The sequence below is a fragment of the Carettochelys insculpta genome, chromosome 21 (genome assembly GCF_033958435.1).
Source record: "Carettochelys insculpta isolate YL-2023 chromosome 21, ASM3395843v1, whole genome shotgun sequence".
In the NCBI taxonomy this organism is placed as follows: Eukaryota; Metazoa; Chordata; order Testudines; family Carettochelyidae; genus Carettochelys; species Carettochelys insculpta.
This window is the reverse complement of record NC_134157.1, coordinates 21,460,158-21,472,773: the sequence shown is the minus strand read 5'-3', so window position 1 is coordinate 21,472,773 and position 12,616 is coordinate 21,460,158. Positions and strand designations below refer to the sequence as shown.

At 63.1% G+C, this 12,616-nt stretch overlaps 1 protein-coding gene across 5 annotated transcripts in view; it reads right to left on the bottom strand.

Annotated features, from left to right (window-relative positions):
- Positions 1-501: 501 nt before the first annotated feature.
- LOC142024024 (carboxyl-terminal PDZ ligand of neuronal nitric oxide synthase protein-like) overlaps positions 502-12,616 on the bottom strand; it is a 60,426-nt gene continuing 48,311 nt past the window's right edge. For 3 of the 5 annotated variants that reach the window (XM_075015604.1, XM_075015603.1, XM_075015605.1), the window contains 5 exons: positions 12,318-12,478; positions 9,409-9,576; positions 7,644-7,809; positions 6,569-6,896; positions 503-6,054 (listed from right to left, as the gene is read on the bottom strand). In XM_075015604.1, the coding sequence (XP_074871705.1) occupies positions 5,559-6,054; positions 6,569-6,896; positions 7,644-7,809; positions 9,409-9,576; positions 12,318-12,478 (1,319 nt within the window). In that variant the 3' untranslated portion in view covers positions 503-5,558. Of the gene's footprint in view, positions 6,055-6,568; positions 6,897-7,643; positions 7,810-9,408; positions 9,577-12,317; positions 12,479-12,616 lie in introns of all 5 variants that reach the window. The other 2 variants (XM_075015601.1, XM_075015602.1) reach the window with 1 other exon arrangement.

Here is a 12,616-nt window from a genome sequence, read left to right as displayed (position 1 = left end):
GGGCGAAGCGGCTGTCAAAACCCTGCAGGCTGGTCCCCACAGCAGGGGCGCACAGGGTGAACACTGGCAGTCTGGGGCTCAGCTGGAGGGGCCAGAGCCCAGGCCAGGGTGCGGTTAGGGGGGTGTGGAAGGCTGCAGGTCTGCGACTAGTGAGCAGCTGGCAGACTGCGGGACCAGCGATGCTGGCCAGACACCCAACAAACGAAGGGCACCGCCCGTCCCTGCACGGGCTGGCCAGAGGCCTGGGGTGTTCAAGGACAATGGGCAGTGAAAGAAACCCTGGGGGCTAACCCATCGCTTAGCTGGTGGGATGCCATGCTGGAGAGTCGCCGTGCCATGTGTCAGCCCCTGCTGGCTCCCCCCAGTACCTGTGCAGCCTCCCCCCACCCCAGCCCCCCGGCTGCTCAGTTCCCCACCAGTAACCTGGTGCCTTGTGGCTGGTTTGTGGCCTGGGGTGGGCTGGGCCTCTGGCGGGGGGAATAGGGCTCCCCTGGGAAGCACAGGCTGGGGCTGGAGTGCTGGAGGCAGCCAGAGCCTCCGGTGATGGGCACAGTGGGAAGACCTAGCAGAGGAGCAGCCAGCACTTGCCAAACCCACAGGCCGGGCGGCGCAAGCTCCCAGCCCCTCTGGCCCCTTGGAGCAGCAGGCGACCCCTGCTCAGACACCCCCTCTTGACTGTAGCCAAGGTTGTGACTGCCCTGGGGAAGCCCTGCAGGGCCCTGTCATTGCTGCACTGCTTTCTGCGCCCAGCAGGCCCTGCACCAGGCCAGCAAGAGGGGCAGCCCAGCTAGCACTGCCAGCTGGGGCTTGGCTTCTCCCGTCACCCCTTGGCCGTGGGTTCCCATAGGCCTCCCTGCTCTGTGTACAGCCCAGCTGGTCCCCAGACAGGCCCATTCCAGCTGCCCTGCCTGGGAGACAGGCTGCCGAAGCAGCTTGTGGCAAGGGAGCTCCACCTGCGGTGGCCTGGTGAGGTCGGCCCTGGCTCTAGGGCTCTGCAAAGCAGCAGCCCAATGGGCAGGAGGCTGGGGAAGGCAGGAAGCCTCGTGCCTGCATTCCCAGGCCTGTGCTGCGTGTTGGCCAGCGATGCTCTTTATTCCTAGGCTGGTGGCTTAGCTCGGGGGAGGAGGCTGCTTGGGCCATGCAGCACAACTCTGCAGGCAGCTGGCACCGCTGTGCGCCCAGCCCAGCCGTGTGCCCGTGTGCCTGGGAACCTGGGCCTGGTAGAGCTGGGCAGCACCTCTGGGAGAGGTGGAAAATGAAGTGTGGCTGACCCCTAGCGGCCTTGGGCGGGAAAACCCACAGCCTGCACCTGAGCGCTGCAGCCATTGTGGGCCATTAGCAAGCGGCCCCCTCCCCAGTGCAGGGAGGGACTGGCTGTGACTCCCGCCAGGTCTGCAAGGGGCAGACTAATGCTGGGAACAGACAGAGGCACGAAGTCCCTCCCCCTTCAGGCTTCTGGCAAAGCTCGCCTGGACTGTGCCTGATGGAGGGGCGGGTGGGGGGGAGCGCTAACTAGCGCCCAGCAGGGAAGTACCAGGGCAACCAGCTTGTCAGACTGAGAGCTCGGGGGCCGTTCCCGCGTAGGGAGCCCATTTGGCAGCAGCCTTGGAGAGCTGGGCTGCTGGCTGCGGAAACGAGTTGGTCGACTAGTGTGGACAAGTCCGGAGCCAAAGTGAATTTGTCAAGTTCCCCGTTGCGTTTACTGCCTGTTGAAATCAGCTGGTGGAACATGGGCCACCGGCCCTCGCTGGAACAGGGTGGGAGTCACATTCAGCAAGGGACATTAGGGGGCAGGGTGCCCACCTGCCCCATCCCGCAAGACATTAGCGACACAAGCAACTGAGCTTGCAGACGTGAGGCCTGCAGGGGGCATTTGATTCCCTTGCACAGGAGTAACCAGAGGCTCCAGCTGCTCTCTGGGTCAGGCCTAGTGCACCCGTCCCAGGCCTGGCCCATGGCGTGGACTTTGGACTTGAGCCGAGTTTGTGCCTGTGGGCTGGTTGGGCTCAGCGTGTGCTGCAGAGTAGAGCTCTGCTCACTGGCAGGGCTGGAGGCACCACACACCTTTGCGGGGCGGAGGGGTTGCCGGCATGCACTGCTGAGCCTGGGACCGTTGGGGACTTGGCCAGCTCTTAGCTTTGGCCTTGCAGCTGCACGGCCAGGGCACCTTTCTGCCCCAGACGGACCCCTTGGCCTGCACCACTGGCTGCAGCCTCCTGCTGGCGGGGGGCAGACGACCCACACGCTCTGAGGCCCAGTGCTGTAGCCTACACTACCTGTGTGCACCCTCGGAGGGGGCGTGTGCGCGCACACACACGCACACTTTGCTGAGCGTAATACCGACTGCCACCACGAGATGCTGCACCAGGCCTAGCTTTTGCCTTCCAAGCAGCAGGTGGCTGGGAGGTGTTGGGCCACAGCCCGCTCTGCCCTGCAGCCTCCACTTCTGCCCTGGGCTCAGGCTACCCCACAAGGCCAGGCGTACACGGCCGCCCTCTGCTGCTGTAGCTCTGCTGGCCTGGGCCACCCCTGCAGCTGTGTGTGCAGACCCCCAGCCGCCAACACTAAGCTTGTCCCGAGTGGCTGGGGGTGGTTTTACTGGGCAGTGCCACTGTGCTGGGCCAGCACTCGTGGACACGTTGGGTTTACATGGGGAGGGGAGCAGAGCCTCGGTTGTTACTTCTAAGGGCTGGAGTCCCAGCAGGCAGAGCCCTTTGGCCTGGGACTGAGCCCCCAGTGTGGCGTGAGGAGGGGCTTGCCGGACATCAGTCAGGGCTCCCTCTAACTTTTTCCACCTGTGGGTGGAATAAACTTTGTCTGCGCCGAGGCATGTGGGGATGTGCACCACCCATAGAAACACAGACTGCTGGCTGTGGGCTCTGCTAATCAGCTGGGTGGCCCCATAATCTCTCCTGGGCAGCCCCCCGCTGTGCTCAGCTCCCAGGGAACACTGGAGGGTAGTTAAAAGAAACACACCAGGCACACACATCCGTGGAAAACTGATCTGTAATCACAGTCCCAGCGCCCATCCGCTTGGCCGGCAGCAGGGCCCGACGTGGCAGTCCCACAGCCGGGGGACAGGAGGCACTGCTGCGCCCCCGCTGCTTACTCACCCCAAGGTCGGGGTGTTTCCTAGCTGGCTGAAGCACCCCCGGCTGGCGCTGCGGGAGGGTTGGGTGACAGGCAGCAGCGACGCGGCACTGGAGGGGTCTGGGCCGCTAGAGGCCAGCAGCCCCTCGCCCCAGGCTGTGTGGGACACAGCTGAAAGGGCAGAGGGACGCGCACTCATCCCCCCGCTATGCCCTATTGCCGGCCAGCCCGGGGAAGCTGCCAAGGCTGCTCTCCTTCTCCCTCAGGCTAGTCTGGCTCCCCCCGGCCCAAACGCGAGCTCCCTCCTCGCCCCCACTGGGGGTGAAACGCTGCAGGGGAGATGATGCGTCCTGGGCGGGTGTCCAGCTGCCGCTTCGGCCTCCCTCTCCCAGCCCGTTCGCCCCCGCCCTCCCCTCAGCCAGGGCACAGTCGAACACAGCACACGGCCGGGCCCACGCGCTGCCTGCTGGCTAAGCCTGGCTCCGACTCCTCTGCCCACCCCCCGTCCCGCCTGCCTCCGTCCTGCCCCCACCCTGCAGAAGCTTTCACCATCGGGCAGGGGCAGAGCTACTGAGCCCTCTCGCCTGAACGACGGGGGCTCTAGGCCAAGGTCACCCTGCTCGGCTAAGCACCCCTGCGTTCATAGCACACCCTGTCCCCCATTACGCCTGAGACCTGACCGCTAGCCTGGCACATCGCCCGCCTCGGACCCGTCCCTCCCGCCTCACTCAGAACGGGCAGCGGCGTAGCCGAGCTGGGAGACTGCAGGTTACCCAGTGACTTCCGCACACCAGTGGCGGGGGAGATCTTTGGCGTCCAGCATAAAGAGCCCTCACTGCCCTTCCCAGGTAAGCAGCCCCCATGGTCCTCTCGCGGACCAGCTGGTGGGAACGTGGCTGAGCTCTAGGAACACGAGTCCCACCCGTGTGGTGCAGCTGGAAGCCAAGGCTGCGGTGGGATGGGCATGGAGCAGACGGCCCAGGAAGATGCTCAGGAAGCCCCTTTCCTGGCCCCAGCAGGATCCACAGCCCCCGTCCTGGGCACAGGAGCCGGACAGCAAGGGAGGGAGGTTCATCAGCCAGCTGACAGCTGCATCCTGCTCTCCGTTCCCAGGAGCACCTGGGCATGCGGGAAGGGCCCAGCCACTGGCAATGGGCTCTCCCATCAGCAACCTTCCCCCTCGAACCCACAGCTGGTGTAGGGCCTGAAGCTGGTGCTGTGGCTTCCACGAGGGACAGTCCCAGGCCCTGCTGGGGGCTACAGGGAACTCTCAGGCCTCGGTTAATGCATGGGGAGCTGGCTCAGACAACAGCGACTGGTCCATCCTGTGGAACGTGAGCCACTGGGGCCCAGTGCGAGACAGGAGAAGACCCATGGAACCATGTGACCGGGCCGCACCCGGTACCAGCGGCTGTCCCTCAGGTGCCACTCGCCGTGGGGAGCAGGGAGACCCGGTGGACTTGGACTGTTAATCCTCCCACTGCCCACCCCTTCCAGACAGCTTCCAGGGGGCTCCTGCAGCCTGGCCTGCTGCTTTGTAGCCAGGGCCGATTTCAAAGCACCTGCCAGCCCCTGCCCCCAGCTCCCAACCCTGTGGCTACAGCGAGTTTGACAGCGTCCCCTTTGCCAGCAGCTAAGAATTGGTCAAGCCCATTCCGCTACCACGTGGTTAGCACTCGAGCCCCTGGTTGGTGGGGGCTCGCTGGGCAGGAGCTAACGCACCCCTGGCCAGAGACCCGGGGAACATGTCACAAGTCAGACGCCAGGGCGGTGAGCGCCAGAGAGGGACGGACACGGGGCGGAGGTGAGGCCGAGGCCCCAGCTGGGCAAATGCGGGACGTGCCTCGTGTGGCCAGGGTAAACAAGCATCCACTGCCCTGGCCACGTAGCCGTCCAGGCATGGCCAGCAGTGCTGCCGCCGGCCCCACTCTCTCCCCATGGTGGGGGGCCAGGGAGCAGCAGGCGTGGTGCCCACGGGGCAGAGGGCACTGAGGGCGCTGTCTGACAGACGGAGCAGCCGACTGTGACGGGGGCCAATGGCGGCTCTGGAGTCCGACCCTTCCAGAGCAGCTGGGCCGCATTGGAGGCGCCCAGCAGGACGGCTGCACGAGGGGAGGCCCGTGGTCCGTGGCCTCCGCAGGAGGGGGGCTTGCAGGATAAACAGGTGTAGCTGCACTCTTTATCTTCTGCTCTCCCACCCCAGGCGTGTTGCCCTGGGCGGGCTGCAGCCCAAGGCGCAGGACGGCTTCGGAGGCACGTGAGAGCTTGGACTAGGCCAGCCTTATCCCATAGCCCCCAGGAGCTGGCTAGGGATGGGGCCGGCCACGCTGCCATGGGTTGCAGAGAAGCCAAGGAAGCGACCTGCTTCCTGGGCTGAGTAGTGAGAACTCATCACCCCATTGTTTGCGCCGACCTACATTCTAAAATGGGTAATCCCGCTACCGGCCCAGCTCGCCAGTGAACTGGGGCTAAGCAGGGAGGTTGCCGAGCCCCAGGGCCCCATCCGCCTCGTTCTCCAGCAGCTCGTCCTCCGAGAAGCTGATGTGCAAGCAGGTTTCAGTGCCGGCAGAGGAGAAGGGCAAGGTGCTGTCCAGGGAGTCAGCTGCACCTACCGCCTCTCTCGCTGGGATGTTGCCAGCCGTCTCTCCGAGTGTCGCAGCCCCTTCTGAGGGATTGCAGGTGCCAGACACGGGGTGCGCACGGCCGCTCCCGCCAGTCCTGTCCTGGCCCCACACTGGCTGGGTCCCCTGGGTGGGGAAGCGCTCCATGCTGGGGGCAGGAGTCCTGGCATCTGACTCAAACTCCAGGCTGGCGAGCGAGCAGGGGGTGACGTTGGGGCTGGGCAGCGTGGCAGAAGCAGCGCTCTCAGGCTGGGGGCCCACCTCCAGGCTCGGGGAGGTCTTGCTCGACCTCTTGCGCAGGATGGGCGGGGGCGGGTTGAGCTTGGGGATGGGCTGCTGCGACCTGGCAAGAGCAGAGAGAAGTCTGAGTCCCGGCAAGCATCGGGGGGTGGGCGGCTCAACCCCGCGCAGGGCAGAGGCCGGAGGCTGTCTCACAACCCACGGAAGCACATTGTGTGTGTGCTGGGAGGGGGCACCGCCCAGCCAGACCTGGTCACACCTGGGGCAGGAGGCTGCGGCCCGAGTCCCACCCCCATCAGCCCCAGCTCTGCACAGCCCAGGGAGCACCAGCTGCACCCAGAGGGGATGGCATGGAGGAGACAGGCCAGCACTGCCCCTTCTCCTCCTGCTCCTTTCGCTTTAGTTTGCACCCTCAGGGACAGCAGCCCCAGCGCTCGCATGCTCACGGCCGCCTGGGCCACAGGCAGGACTTCCCTGCACCCCCAGCCTGCGCAGGCCACTGCCAGCCTCTGTGCTGAGCAGCCCAGCCAGTGTGTGGAGGAGGGTCCCTGCTCCTCTGCCCCAGCCCTGAGTGCAGGCAGCTGCAAAGCAGCAGGAGAACCCGGAGCCAGACCTACCTTTCGTCCTCTGCCCTGCTGGCTGGGTCACCCGCTGGCTGCCTGTCGCTGACCTCGGAGCCCTCCACCCGCCGGTGCAGCCCGTTCTGCCCCACCAGCTGCTCGTCCCCATCCGTGGCGGTGAGGCCTGGGCTGCCGTTCTCCCGGCTCACGAGGTCGAGGTAGGAGGCGCTGGAACCCAAGAGAGCCAGCGAGCCAGGGCCCAGCGGGCTGCCCAGGACGCTGGCTGGGGTGGAGGTGGAGGGCAGGTTGATTTCCAGGCTGTAATGGTTCTTCAGGTTCAGAGACAGGGACTGAGCCAGGGACAGGATCTGCACGGATCTGTCAACTGCCAAGGCAAAGAGCTGCAGCCTGGGGAGGTTGCCAAAGGCCCAGATGCTCCCCTGGGGGCCAGCAGAGGCGGGGTGGGGAGAGGGGGCTGGGCGGCCCTGCCCCTCGCGGGGAAAGCCCAGGCCTCCGCTGGCAGAAGAAAGCCAGCAGCTGGAGCTGGACCGCTGGGCATGGGAGGATGAGGATGGCTGCCAGGAGCTTAATGCAGGAGCACCCCCCTCCCTCCTGCCAGCTCTCTGGGGCTTCGTGGGGCACCATCCCTGCAGCTCTCTGCCATCAGCCCCTCCCACGGGGGCCGGTCAGGCTGAGAGTTGAGTTGTGTTGGGTCTCAGTTTGCAGCAGCCATTTGTGTGCAGCATAAAAACCAACTGCCCGTCCACGGCTGGAGGACCTGCCCGGGGGCGGGAAGGGAGGTGTGGGCAGGGCGGAGGGAGCAGCTAGCACTGTGGACAGAGGCCAGGCCCAGCCCGCTAACAAGTACCGAACGCCTACAGTCCCGAGCTGGGGAATGGACCTGGGACGGAACATGGAGCTCGGCCCAGGAAGGAGTGGGGCTGGGGCTGGGGCCTGGAGTCTGGCTCCCACCCTGAGGGCAGACCCATCCCCGGCCCGACCTACAAAACTGGGTCTCCCCAGCTGCGCGGCGCCACTCAGACCTCAGCAGCGCACAAGAGCCCTGACCTCTGCTTCGCGCTCAGCATCCGCCTGGAGGAGTCGAGCTCCCGGCCCCCCAGGCCCTCCTCACCTGGCTGCCTGTGATGCACCTTGATCTCCAGCTCCTTCAGCTGCTTCACCAGCAGGGAGACGTGCTGCAGCAGGTCGCGGTTGGTCAGCAAGAGCTGGCACACCCTGGCCTGGGCCTCGATGCGAGCGGCCGTCTCGGCAGCCAGCTGGTCTTTCAGCAGCTGCACCTGCAGGGCAAAGAGAGGCGGATCCAGCACCGTCTCCTGAGGACCGGGCAGGATGCGGCTACGTGGCCCACATCTGCAGGGCTGCCCTGCAGGCTCGGCCCTCGTGTCTGAATCGTGCACTCCCGCCCCCGGGCTGCCTGCAGCGGGGGAAGCTCTGGAACTCCGCCAGCGAGGGGGTTTGGCCAAACTTGCTTCCCTTCTCCTCGGTCCTCCTCTCTCGGACAGCCTGAGCCACTCAGCTCAGCAGCCTCCTCAAAGCCAGGGCCCGGCCTGCCCCGCGTGACCCTTGGCAGCGGGGCTGCGCAGTGAGCGAGGACCTGCCCCACAGGCGGCCGCGCGTCAGGGGGGCGGCACGCGCAGAGGTGGGGCTGTGCCTGTGCTGCTGGAATCCCTCCTTTGCCCACCCTTCCCTACAGGAGGAAGGAAACCCACAACCAAAGGCGTCGGAGGGCCTGGAAATCCCAGAAGCCGTGGCCGTCCAGCCCCCCCCCCGGAGAGCTTCTGCAGGCTGCAGTCAGCCCCTGGCAATACCGTGTCCCCTCCAGGCACACGCACCTCCAGGCAGACAAAGCTGCTCCGGCCTGGTCTCGTTGGCAGCAGCTGGACCCAGGGATGCTGACTGCCGCCCACCAGCTGCCATGGAGTCAGGCTGAGCAGTTGATGGCTGCTGGGGGGCTGACCATCTGCCAGCGGCAGGCAGGGGAGCATGGGACGTGACGTGACGTGGAGGAGCAACACAAAGGAGAGACTGGCTCCTGCCCCTCTCAGCTACATCTCTCCCCACTGGGCCATGGCAGAGCCGCTCCAGGGGAGCCCAATCCCCAGCACGCTGGTTTCAAACTGGCATCACCAGCAAGTAGGGCTCGGCGGTGGCTGGCGCCCACCATGCCCTGGCTGGATTAACTATCGGTGTGAAAAGGGGCAGCCCCTCTGGTACAGGGAGGACAGTCTGGCTGGTATGGCAGCTAGCTGGGCATTAGGACAGCTAGGTTCGAAAGCCATGTGACACCTGCTTTTTCTTTGCTGGAGATGGAGGAAGAGAGACCGTGCCTCAGTTTCCCCATGTGTAACATGTTTATAGCTCTTCCCTTTTTAGCAAAGGGACCGTGAGAGCTGGAGGAGGTGGCCTGAGCTCCGATGCAGTCAAAGTGCAGCGCGCCGCCATTGTGTCTAAGTCTCTTGCATGCGATCCTGCTGCTTTGTCTTTTGCTGTGTCTAACACTAAGGGCCCCCCTGGCCCTGCCAGGGAGCTGAGGAAGGAGCAGGGAAGGTTTTGGGTTCTCCACTCAGCTGGGCAAGTGGGAGGAGGCAGGGGAGTGGTTGCCAGGTAAAGATCAGCGGGTGGAGAGAGCGTGGGTGAGAGTCCCACCCTCACTGACACAGGGCCCCTGGAACATGCTGGGGAGCAATACAGAGCCCCTTTTACTGCTCTTGGGTGTCCATCCAGGAGAGATTCAGGTGCCGCCCAGCTGATTAGCAGAGCGCCCACAGCCAGCAGCATATGCTTCCACTGGTAGTGTACATCTGCACCTGCCTCAGTGCGCATAAAATTTATTCTGCCCACGGATGGAAAAAGTTAGCAGGCACATTGCCCCTTACCTGTGCCACAGCCACCTGCGTCTGCTGCTGCTGCTGCAGTAGCTGGTGTTGGAGGAGCTGCAGGCAGTGCTGAGAGGCCAGCGGGGTGGCCGAGGCAGAGGAGCTGGGGCTGGTTGGACTCAGTAGTTGCTGGGACACGGATGGGAAGATGGAAGAGTTTTCGGTATCCTAGGCGCAAAGAAACCAGCTGAGTGACACAACTGGAGCCACTCCCAGCTCAGCCACAGGCTAGACTTTGGCCTGGTCAACTGCAGAGGGTTTGCTCCGGCTCTAGTCCCGGTACAGCTGGCAAAGCTGCTCTTGGCAGTGGTGCAGTGTCCCCCAGCAGCACCGCACCAGTGTTCCCCCAGCTCAACATGGCGCTGCCCACCAGCAGCAGGGGTTGCACTAGTGCCTGGCTACCGAGGGCTGAAAGTCCCAGCGTGGACAAGGCCCATGGCCAGCTGAACAAAGCGCTGAAGCAAGAGCAGGACCCTGGCGTGAGACACCACACACGTGCACGCACCTGCTTTCCCGCTCACCCTCGGGAGCTGGTTTCCAGTGACGCCCATTACTACAACCCTGGCAAGGAGCATCCCTGTCTGGCTGCACGTGGGTCTGGCATTCAGAGCAGGGTTCCTGGCACCTTCCCCGACTGGCAGGAAGGGCTTAGAATCTCCCAGCAAACACCCAACAGGAGCAAGTCTGCAAAATACTGCAGCCGCCCAGAATCCCCAGCGCACACTAGGAATCGTGCTTGTTGGTGGCTGGAAATGTCTGGCACCACTGAAGTGAGCGATTACCAAAGGCTTCTGGCCTGCTTCGGTAGTGTGTTAACACACGGCAGGCAGGCACCATTAATAATTCAGCAGAGTGGGCTCCCTCCCCCTCTGCTAAACTGTAGAGACACCCCACCACCGCCCCAAGCGCTGGGCGTTCACACGAGGCTGGAGAGTAAATCGGACTGATTTCAAAGCTGCTTTTCTGGCTCGTAAATGGGGAGGGGAGGAGGCGAGTGACTCCCCCTCATGCTGCGCAGGAGTTTCACTCACTTTCGCTGTCACTCAATCCCTATCTTGTGTTAAAGCATTCCCCTCTTAATGCTCTCAGGCTTAGCCGCCCGCATCAGCCCTGGCTAACACGCTGCAGAGTGGCGGCCGCTTCAAAGGCTCAGCAAGCGATAAGACTTGGCTCTCTGGACGCAGTGCTCTAGAATTGCTGCTCTTAACCTCCAGTGACCCACAAACCAAGCACTGGCTGGCTGGGCGCACTCTGCGAGGAAAGCCAGGCTCAGACGTGAGACGTTCCTGGGTCACCAAGAACCACAGCTGTCGATGTGCAGCTGGGTATGAGACGACATCTCTCCCCTCAGTGTATGACAGCACCTTTTGTCCCCAGGGCTCCCAAGGCGCTTAGCAAAGAGGCTCACCCTGCGCAGGTGGCGAGGGGTGCTCCCGACAACACTACGCAACAGCCAGGGGGTGTCAAAAGCATGCAGCATTGCCATGGGCTAGCCTGAGGCCAGAGGAGATTATCCCAGCCCAGAGAAGGCGGAGGGGAAGTGTAAAGAGATGGATGGCAGAGCTCAGAGCAAGGGCTGAGGTGAACAACTACTTCTGGGAAAAGTAGCAAGGTGTCTTCAGTGGTCAGCCGCACCACAGACGGCCGTGCCACAGAGAGCAGCGCCTCCGACGGCCGTGCCACAGACAGCAGCGCCTCAGAGAGAAGTGCCGTATACAGCCCTGCCTCAAACAGCTGCACCACAGAGAGAAGTGCCTCAACACAGCCGTGCCTCAAACAGTATGTGCTCACCTCAGACTTGGAGGGGAAAGTGCCACCTACTGCTAAGCCACCAAAATGCCCCCTGTGGCAGTAAGCAGGTGCTCCCAGGAGGGACCCGGCTATCATCAATAGGGATGTTGCTGAGGTGACGCTACAGACCGGTGATGCTCCTCTGCTTTTAGGAAGAGGAGGCCCGTGCCAAGAGGTGGCTCTGGCGCAGGAGCAACCAAAGAGGACGGGAGCTGCAGCGTTTGGCTATGCGCAGAAGGAGAATCAGATCAGGCTCTCTAAGGCACGCTCAGGGAGCTGGGGCAGTGCCACTCCTCTCTTGCTGCAGAGGATTTCTGCAGCACTTCTCTATGGAATGCCGGCAAGTCAAGCTTGTAAAACAAAATCACACCCTCCTCGGGAAAGAAAAAGTGACCTCCCTGCAGGGAGAAGCCATCTCGTCAGCTTGCAGCCACTCCCTACAAACCTGCAATGTCCTGGGGAAGTGCCTGGAGCACGAGCCACCTGGCACCAGTCAGACACATCTGGGGGAGGCCCTAAGAAACTGCATTTAAATCTCTTCCCACTTCCTTTCTGGGTTGGTGTGGTGGGAGTGGCTGCAGGTACTCCCAGTGCCCAGATGGACTAGGGCCAGCCTGGGATGTAAGTCAGTCAGGCGGATCATCTTTGGAAGCCAAACCCCTAGGAATACCTGGCATCCAAAGCCAAGAAGTCCTGTTTCCCCGTCATTGTCAGTCAGACTCCACAAGGGACAGGAGCACGTGAGATCATCCAAGAAACACTCACCAAAACAAATCTTTGGCTCTGTTTTTCTCTACTACGCTATGTTGGTTTGAAAAGCAACATACTCCCAGCATCAGTTCAACACCCTGCATGCTGCAGGTGAGCTGTACTGAGTGCAAGAGAAGGGGGAGAGCCTGGACAGGAGATGACCGGAGCAGCCTCTCAACTGCTGGCCTTCAAAGCAACAGCCTGTAGGACAGCCTTTCTCCCCGGCACATGAAACCAAGGCCATTGAATGCCCCGTGACTGGCATCTCTATGAGCGGCCCTCCTGAGGGGGAGGCTGTGGAACAACCCCCCAGAGTCCCCATCAGCCAACAGGCATCACTATTGAATCCCCCCAGCTCCGCCCATTACCTGACAGCTCGTGTCTGTGAAGACCTGTCCAGATTTCGGCATGCCCTGCTCACCCGAGGGGGAGGGCAGCTCCCCAGTGCCCATCTCAGACAAGCCCATGCCATCGGAGTCCACCTCAGCCTCGTCAGCATCCACTCTTGTGGCTCCCACCTGCTGGGGAACTTCAAGCGAGAGAGCCTGGTAAATAGACAACCCCAACGGCTTGTGGCTTGGAGCAGGGAGACCGAGCAACCAGGCAGGGCTGGCGGCAGAAGAAAGAACAGCTACAGAATAATTCGGCTGTTTTTTAGATGTCTCCG